At 42.3% G+C, this 9,718-nt stretch overlaps 1 protein-coding gene across 1 annotated transcript; it reads right to left on the reverse strand.

Annotated features, from left to right (window-relative positions):
• On the reverse strand, window positions 1–9,419 carry ZMYND19 (zinc finger MYND-type containing 19). Its single transcript, XM_020981722.2, has 6 exons — window positions 9,266–9,419; window positions 7,385–7,444; window positions 6,611–6,717; window positions 4,590–4,730; window positions 1,183–1,363; window positions 1–663 (listed from the first exon to the last, which is right to left on the reverse strand). The coding sequence occupies exons 1-6, from the start codon at window positions 9,314–9,316 to the stop codon at window positions 520–522; spliced, it is 684 nt and encodes a 227-aa protein (XP_020837381.1). The 5' UTR covers window positions 9,317–9,419; the 3' UTR covers window positions 1–519.
• Between the last annotated feature and the right edge of the window lie 299 nt (window positions 9,420–9,718).

The raw sequence follows: 9,718 nt of genomic DNA on the forward strand, positions 1-9,718 counted from the left end.
TCATTCCAACCCTTTACTTTGCTTTTTTTTAAATATTACTTCCATGCAGACTGTTCTCCAAAGTAACTGCTGATGCTGGAAGCCCATCCCCCTGACCTTGGCTCAGCTGCTGTGGCTTCCAGCTATCTAGGTGATGAGCTTTTGCTACATGACGGTTTTTAGACATGTGGCCCAACAGTTTCTCATTTGAAGATTACAGTAAATGATTCTATTTGTAATTTCTAACCAAAAAAACTGTACATGAGTTTACAAACATATTAACATATAAATAACGAGAGGCTTCCTGCTTGAAGCCTCCACAGTAGTCTCTGCTTGAGAATAACACTGGAGGGGAAGCTATGTCCCCTTACATAGAGCCCCTGAAGTGGCTTGGTCTATACAGTGGCTGATCTATGCAAGCATCATTGGGTTCTTCAGTGCTTCCGGCTTCAATAACCAGTCTGTTATTACTGTGCAAAAACAAGAGTCCACAGATGCCCATGAGAGCAGGAATCTGACTGCTGAGATGTCATTGATCAGTCATCGCTCTGGCTCAAGCTCTTGCTGGAAGGTTCGTTTCTTCTCCCGACAGTGTTTCTTGTGAGCAGGCCAGTCCTTCTGCTGGCATTGGGAACCACAGTACCTGGCCACCTGACACCGGCCACAGATGTTGAATTCACGTAACTAGAAAAAACATGGAAAATCCAAATCATTTCATTCTCAATAAACAGGAATCAGTCATGGAGCAAAGGCTCTAAAAAGAAGCTATCCATCTACCTGTCAGCAACTGAGTACCATGCCCCAACTAAATGCTGTATTTCAACTTGGGTGAAGGGAAAAAATGGGAAAGTCAAGAAAAGAATTATTAAAAGCTGCATAAGGCAACACCAAAAATAAATCTAAAATACAAGAAATTAAGAAGAATCTTTTAATAATTCCTGGTGTTGGGGCAGCGAGGTGGCGCAGTGGATAGAGCACAGCCCTGAAGTCAGAAGGACCTGAGTTCAAATCTGGCCTCAGACCAAACACTTGACACTTACTAGCTGTGTGACCCTGGGCAAGTCACTTAACCCCAACTGCCAAATAAATAAATGAATGAATAAATTCCTGGTGTTAAGGAATAAAATTACTGGAAACACTTGTAGGCAGGAGGTATACCTAACAAAGCTCTCATTGCTATAATCCACATGCTACTGCACATACCTGCTTTTCAATCATAGTGCATGGGGGATAATGACATTCATAGTATGTGCAGGAATTCTCTTCTTCTTCTACCACATCTCCATTAGCGTTATAATAACGAGTAACATTCAGGACAGGGAACTGTTCTTCAATAGGATCAGTAGGAAGCTGCTGAATTGCCAGCCAGTACAGGCTCTGCTCCCTTAAATAGACAAGTAAAAAGTTAAAACATGCACTGGCCTCAGGAGTGAAGAGTCCATAAAACAAAGAAGTCACCAGCAACTAATACTAAGCATAAAAAGCCCAATCCAATTGTGCCCAACAAGGCACAAAGCCCTGTGAATCAGCATTTTGAGAACTCAGTTTGAGCAGAAAATACTCTATCAGCTGCTCCTATTCCCAAGGCATGTTGAGGAAAACCATTCATGAGACACCAATTCAAAAAAACATCCCCTATTAAGTTGGGACAATGGCCCAAGTAGCAACTGTGGACGTTCCTTAGTCTTTCCTAAAAGCAACATTTTTCTAAGGCCAGATTCTCCCAGGGTTCATAACTGGTTATGGCCTCCATGTCTTAACGGTAATTATCTTAAATCCCTAAACTTAATGGCAGTAGCTAGCAGTTTACAGTTTCTATCTACTCAGCACTTTCTAGATTGCTTAGAAATGCTACACACTGTAATGATCATGACTCAGCTACTATAATCACCACACAGAAGTGACCCAAACAAAATAGTTTTAAGCTCAGTAACATGAAATGGTATTAAACATCACTAGAACCATGAAGTATTACCTACCATGTGTAGAAAAAATTCTGTAAATTTTGCCAGGGTGTCATTTTTGAAGATACTCCAAGACAATTTATGAAAATAGGTATGAAAAAATTTTTAGTGGCCACAAATCCTGGCCCAAGCAAGAAGTGAATCATTCAGGAATGAAGCCTAGACTAGCAGTGGGAGCTCCCCTGATCTCAGCCCCTAAATCTCACTGACTTCTCATCTGCTTGGTATCTTTACCTGGCAAAGAACCAGGTGAGGAAACAAATCATAATTCCCTGAACAGTCAGGCAGGACACTTAATGCTTTGCTTATGCCTTTCCTCCCAGGCATTTACACCTACTCATGGACAGGACTCCTTAAAAGCTGTCCTTCAGCAGCCTACCTACTGAAGGAATCCCTGCAATAAGTGCTCAAAGTGCAGTGTTCTCACCTCCTAGCTCAGGTCCAAAACAGTTAGGGCATAAAGTAACAGAATCATAGGTCTGGAAAAGGCATTAGAGATCATGTATGTCACACCAGATTAAAAGACAATCATCTATATGATCCAACCATATGATCTTCTGTTGACTTTCTATCTTTCCAGCCTCATATAGTAGTCTCTTCGCCTCACCTGGTGATCTAACCTACCTGGCCTTCTCTCTGTTCCTCAAACATGGAACTGTATCTCCTGCCACTGTGCCTATCAACCATCTCTCATGCTGAAATGCAGTCCTTGCTCAGCCCTGCCTCAGAGAATCCTTCTCTTCCTCAGACACAGTTTAAATACCACCTACTACATGAAGCCTTTCCAAATCCCAACTGCTAGTGTCTTCTCCCTCCTCCCAAACCACTTTGTATTTAACTACTTTGTATTTATTCTCTTTATATTTATTCCATATATACTTATATATGTATGTGTTGTCTCTTTCCATTAGAACATAAGCTTTTCCCCAATTAATAATAGTCAAAGGATATGAATAGGCCGTTTTCAGAGGAATAAATCAAAGTTACCAAAAACCATATTTTAAAATTCTCTCAATCACTAACAATTAGAGAAATGCAAATTAAAACAACTCTGAGTTACTACCTCATACCCTTCAGTCTGGGTTAGAGGACAAAAAAGGAAAATGGCAAATGCTGGAAAGGATGTAGGAAAACAGGCACATATATCCTTTGATGCAGCAACATTAATACTAGGGTTTTTCCTCCAAAGTGATACAAGAAAGAGGAAAAGGAGGCACATATACAAAATAATTACAGCAGCTCTTTATGCTGTGGCAAAGAACTGGAAACAGAGGATACCCACCAACTGGGGAATGGCTGAACAAGTTATGGTATCCTGCTGTGATGTAATACTATTGTGCTTCAAGAAATAATGAAGGTGATTCTTTTAGAAAAACCTAGGTAGACTTATATGAAATGATGCAAAATGAAGTAAGAACCAGTAAAACAATTTACACAATATTGTAAAGATAATTTTGAAAGACTTAGTAACTCTGATCAACACAATGACCCAACACAATTTCAAAGGAACATGATGAAATATGCTTTCCACAGATATATAACACTCATTAGCTGTGTGACTCTGGGCAAGTCACTTACCCCCAGTTGCCTCACACCCCCCCTCCCAAAAAAAGAAAAGAAATATGTTTTCCACCTCCAGGTAGAGAACTAATGGATTCAATAGTACAGACTAAAGCATCTTTCTCTTTCTTGGGGGAGAACATAGCTAATACAAAATTTTGATTTGCATGAATACATATATTTCTAATAGGTTTTGTTTTTCTTGCCTTCTCAATGGGTGGGCAGAAGATGATGGAGGGAAAAAATGTGGAACTGAAAAAAATTAAAAAGTCTCTGCACTTAAAAAAAATTTATTTTTAAAAGTATATAAGCTTTTTCAGAATAGGCATTATTTCTTTGTATTTGTATCCCTAGGACCTAATAGAGTGCCTGGCACACTATGAATTCTTAACAAATGTTTATTGGATGATGGATTTATTTTCAAATCAAATGGAATCCTACTAGGATAATAGCCCAACCTAATTTTACAAATAAGGAAATTAAGAGCCAGAGAAGAAATATGATAGCCAGTAGAACTGGAATTCAAACTCAAGTCTTCTGACTCCCATTCCAGTGCTCTTTCCACCATCCCAAACAGCTTCCTCTATTAGGCATTCAAGTAAAGAGTCACACACTAAGAAAAATAATTTGTATTTCCATTAAAATGTACACTAGGCTCAGAAAACTGTCCCAGATTCCTTTGATTCTGAAAAAAAAAGAAAATTAAAGAACCCACTCCCTAAAACAAGCACAGACTCATGCACTGAATACTTCAATGATTCTCCTCTACTTAAGCCTATCTTGAATTAGGCTTTTCCCTCTTTCTCTCACATGGGGGAAAGACTTTAAAAGTTGAAAGGAAAGATCTTCAACATGTCTCTAAAAGCTGAGAATCATCACAACCCCACCTGTCTAAAGAAGAGAAATTATTCAATCTCTTGTTTTATCCACATGATGAAAAAAAAAAAAAAAATGTAATTTGGTTTAACAGTGAACTAATTTAGTGATTAATGAACTTGGATCATCCTCCCAAACTATACCAGCAAGGTCTACCTCATCTGCCTTCATGATCCACATTACTTACGACAGGCACAAATTCAGACATACCTTTGTTTACTAGAGATTTCTTCAGCTTTGGGTCTCCAACCCCATGGCACTAACTGCAGGTTGTCTAGTCGATTGTCCACTGTTACTGCATTAAGATGTACCACCTGAAATCCTGGAGCAATTCCTCCCCTGTGTCGTTCCCTGGGACACACAGACAAATGTTTCTTTAAAAATACTGTTGGAACTTTTACAGAAAGTAAATTATTCTGGTATTCAAAGACATTTTCAGCATATGTGAAGAAACCCAAAGCACCTAATAGCAAACATCTAGCATTCTGCTCTGTAGGAACAAAACTTTTTGTCTGTGGGCAAAGGAATCATATGCTACTTAACTCTAGGAAACGAAGGTACAGGAAATTTTGGAAGCTTAGTATCACCTCATTCTGCTCACTCAGTCCAGACACAAAAGCTAAACCGGACTCTCAAAGGGAAATGTCCTTCTCTCCCCATATACTGTTAGATTCAGGCTGGCTCCTTCCCTTCCCCACCCCTAAACACCAGTGCTTAAATGGCTACTCTTAGTTAAGCAATCATGGGCCAGGGAAAGTCATTTAACTTATCTTAACCTCAGTTTCCTCATCTGTAAAATGGAAGTCATACCTTTAAGTACCAATCTCACAGGGTTATCATGAGGATCAAATGAAAATATTTTATACACATATACATATATGTGTATGTGTATATGAAGTACATATACATATACATACATATTGTGTAGGGATATATACATGCACACATACACATACACTATATATATGTGTATATGCATGTCTATATGTATATAGTGTTTGGAATGTCTTAATACAATGTAAATAAATGCTAAATATATAATCGACTGTACACACATTCCACTTCACCTTTTCTGTACTCACCCACTTACTATGGTCAGATTCTCAGGAGCACTTTCAATTGTGAATATAATACAATTGCCACTAGTCATTTTCAAGATACTCCATGTCCCAACCCAGAAAAGTTACATTTCTTTTATTTGGAAATCATGAACCTTGTATATATCACATGATCCACCAAGTTCAAGTCACCAGCTAATAGGAATGACTATGAGTTAGAGCAAGTTTGACAGTCCTTTTACAAATGTGCTAATTATTCATTTCTAAGAATTAGCCCAATTGATCAGTATAAGGGATTGAATACACACGAGTAAGGTCTATGTATAAAGAGGTTTTAACGTTTTGATAAATATTTTTGAAAACACAGATGAAATTCAGTTAAAATTTAAAATCGACTAAGAGTAATTCTATGCATCCAGAAAAAAGAAAGTGAGATTTAAGCAAATTTCTAAAATAAAGGAAACAGGAACATTTATTCTAAAAAACTTAAGACCCAAGATTTTTATATTCCTTTCTGGTCTGGTTAGCCAGAATGTGCCCACCGGAACACCATTTCAAGTTTGTTACACAGTAGCCCAAGCTGGAAATGTCATTTTGCCAGTCAGACACTGATTTTATAAGGAAGCTGGAAAGAGGGAGGCTGAGAAATAACCAACCCTGGTTTAAATGAACAACTTTAAGACTTCTCCCACAAATCGGGAGTTTTCCACTAGGAAAACAAACAGTGACCACATGATAAAAGACACCTGGTCCTTACCTACAGACTCAGAAAGGAAAAAGTGAAGGAATCAAAATATGACTCCAGATCCAGCTTCACTGGTTACTTTCATGAGAAAAACTCGACAGTGCCTTGATACCCAAGGCAGTATGTTCACCTTGTCCTTGGAAACTTCTATAATCCATATTATTCTCTATTATACACACAGTTTGGGCAGAAGAACATAAGGTTCAAAAAGGAAAAGCAGCGCCTACTCCCACCCCCAACATGGGTCTGATGCACAGTGCAGTCTGGTGCTCTTAAAACTACTCCCAGACACCCCACCCAGTATATCAGAGATCACACAAGACTTATTCAGGGAGACTAAGGGGACTGGATGGATAAGTGGCAGACTACAAACTGCTAACCACACCCCAAATAAAAGTCAGAAATATTGATCTCTACACAATACCCACCACAACAACTCATGAAGTAAACGTCCAGATCCCCTTCCTCGGTTTTTGTCAAAAGCATAAGCAAATATTTTAGCACCATTTCCATCAGCATCTACTTCCATTCGTGCCTGGCATAGGACAAGGAAAATACTTAAAATCATCCATCTTGCAACAACACTTCAAAATCAAACTGGGGGAAAAAAGAAATAAAACCATTGAACATGTTAGCTTAATCCCTAGTATTTGGGACCAAAACCATCTGGCCCCCATGGATGTCGGTGGCACAGGGAATAACAAACACTGGACCCAATTCATCTGCTCCTAAAAAGACAGCCATGAAAGAAGCCAAAAAAAAAAAATTCAGGGGGCAGCAAGGTGGTGCAATGGATAGAGCACCAGCCCTGAAGTCAGGAGGACCTGAGTTCAAATCCAGCCTCAGACCAAACACTTGACACTTACTAGCTGTGTGACCCTGGGCAAGTCACTTAACCCCAATTGCCTAAAAACAACAAAAAACAAAAAAAACCCCAAAAAATGAAAGAAGCCAAACTTTCTGATACAAATTCTAATTTGAATATAGGATACAGTATAGTTCTAATTATCAGGGATTGTCAGAACTGATCAAAATTAGCTGACTGAATCATATCTGAGGTGATTCAGAACTAGTATTAGTTATTCATCTAGAGGGATCTCATTCCCAGAGGACAAGCAGGAAGAAATATTAAATGTCTTTGTAATTTCTCCAAGTCCTTCACATCCAACCACAACCCAACCCAAGGAACAGGCCATTCTCACCTCAAAAGAATAACTCTCCACCAGTGGGATGTCTTGTTCATCTATCAGCGTGTACTTTGTCTAAAAATTAACCAGACATTGTAAAGAATTACACTTATCATCAACAAAGCTAGGTAAGGCCAATACTGAAATAATTGCAATAGGAAGTTATGAGTCACATTTAAACTCTGAAGTTAGATGGTAACTAAATGTTATTTTAATCACCTTGACTCACCTGCCCTTAATTAGATGAGTAAATAACACAGAAAGCAACAAGGGTAGGTAGTAATAGCAAGTAAGGGAATTCACTACGATACTAAATGTTTTGCACAGTATAGGCCAAAAATCAGCACTGTCATAAGATAAATCTAAATAAAAATTTTGTCTTGAAATGATAGCTATCAGAATCTTCCACTTCTGCATGAAAAAGATTAACTTAGCTAGAATAACTTTATCAAAGCAAATAAACTTCACATTAAATTTCTTCATGCATACAGACCCCTAACTTTCATGTAAATTAAATGACTTTACTCCCAATTGTTGCTGATGCTTAACCTGTCTGTCCCTTACTCCACTTGCCTCTCTCATAGGTGCATCTATCTATCAAGAACTAGCTGCAAGGCAACCAACTTGGAAACCACCAGCAAGGTTTTCCTGGACCAGACTCTCACCAGACCAGGCAGTCAGCAACTTCTAACTTGCTGGTGGCACCAGGGAGCAAAAATGTTCACAGGTACCACTAGCAGTTTAACCCGTAGACAAAATACATAAAAGGAAGAGGAACAAAACAGAGTGAGAAAGCAGGTGAAGAAAGTAAGGAGAAAGAAAAATAGATAAGAGGTGAAGAGACACATATTTTTACATCACCTTTTGCAAACCCTAAAGCACATACTTAAACGCTAGCTATTAAGATGATGATGGTAAAGTGCCACCTACAACTGACTCAGGTGCTGCTCCATGGCACTAATTCCCCAGGCTCCCCCTACTGTCCTAGGCCAGTGTGACACAACAGTGTAACTAGTTGCTCACTGCCTTCCCTAGGCAAACTCCTTAGTTTAATCCAGTGACCTCAACATGGGTAGAAAAAATGCATTTATCTTACTAATGGGCTTTGCTCAGTTAGTGAGAAGACACTGAGATCATTCTACAGACCACATGAAACCCCGGAACCTAATACACAACACCTTTTTCCTTTTTTTTTTTTTAAACAAAAAAAGACTTCAAGGAAGGCGTGTACAAGCCAGGGACCCACAGAAGCATTCTGGATAGCGTGAGTTAGACTGCACCTATATCCCAAGAAGCAAGCAGCACCAGACCTTGGTGCACCCCCAGGCACAGGTTAGACCTCATGAGTTGCTCTAGGCACTTCACACCTAAACCTCAACACCCCTCCACACTTATGCTGTTGTATCTCATGGATCCGGTGAACCTGGCCGTTCCTCGAAACTTCAGCCGCCCCAGACTGGACTCGGCTGGACCACAGACCTCAGTGCTCACTCCAATAGCCGGAGTGCCTGGGGGTGGGGGGAATGGAGCAGACAGCCTGACATCTGACACCCCGGTAAGGCTGGAGGACTCGGGCTGCCAGGGTCGGGTGGCCGGAGGCGGGGGGGATCCCCGCCGCCCTGGAGCCTCGCTGGATGTCGGGGGGCTGAGGCCTGGCCGAGACACAGCAGCGTCTCCGTACGGGGGGGGGGAGGCACTCTGGCGGCGGCCACTCCCGGGCCGTGGGTGGGCGGGCCCCGCGGGGATCAGCAGCCTCGGAGCTCCCGAGCCCGGCCTGGGCTGCCGGACTCTCCCGGCTTGCGGCCGCCTGTGAGAGGCCTCCGTCCCTCTTCGTGGCCTCATGGCGACTGCGGCCTCCGCCCGCTCCGTTCGCCCTCCCACCCCCGGGCCGCTCACCTTCCCGGCCACTCGGCCGAGCCGCACGATGCCCAGCTTGAAGTCGGTCATGGCCAGGGCCTCCCGCTCGTAGCCGCCACCACCCGCGATCCCTCCCTCCCTCAGGCCGGGGCCGAGGCCGAGGCTAGGGCCCGGGCCGCCGCCGCCGCCACTGCTTCCTCCCGCCCGCCGACCGGGGCCTGCCACGCGCCGCCGCCGCCGCCGCCGCCACAGCCGCCTCGCGCACACAGCCAGAGGAGGGGCGGGGCCGCGCCGCGCGCCGCGCCGCGCCGGACACACCCCCCTCAGCCCTCTGCAGTCGGACCAATCAAGAGCCGCGCCGCGCTCCGGGCTCTACGGACCAATAGGAATATAGGGAGTGCGCCGGTCTACTGGGGGGAGGAGAAAAGGGGTGGGGAGACGGGAGTCGGTGGAGGACCAAAGGAAGGGGAAAGGGGAAGAAGGGAGTGGGGG

This window comes from Phascolarctos cinereus, unplaced genomic scaffold, assembly GCF_003287225.1.
Source record: "Phascolarctos cinereus isolate Bilbo 61053 unplaced genomic scaffold, phaCin_HiC Scaffold_2;HRSCAF=192, whole genome shotgun sequence".
Lineage (NCBI taxonomy): Eukaryota > Metazoa > Chordata > Mammalia > Diprotodontia > Phascolarctidae > Phascolarctos > Phascolarctos cinereus.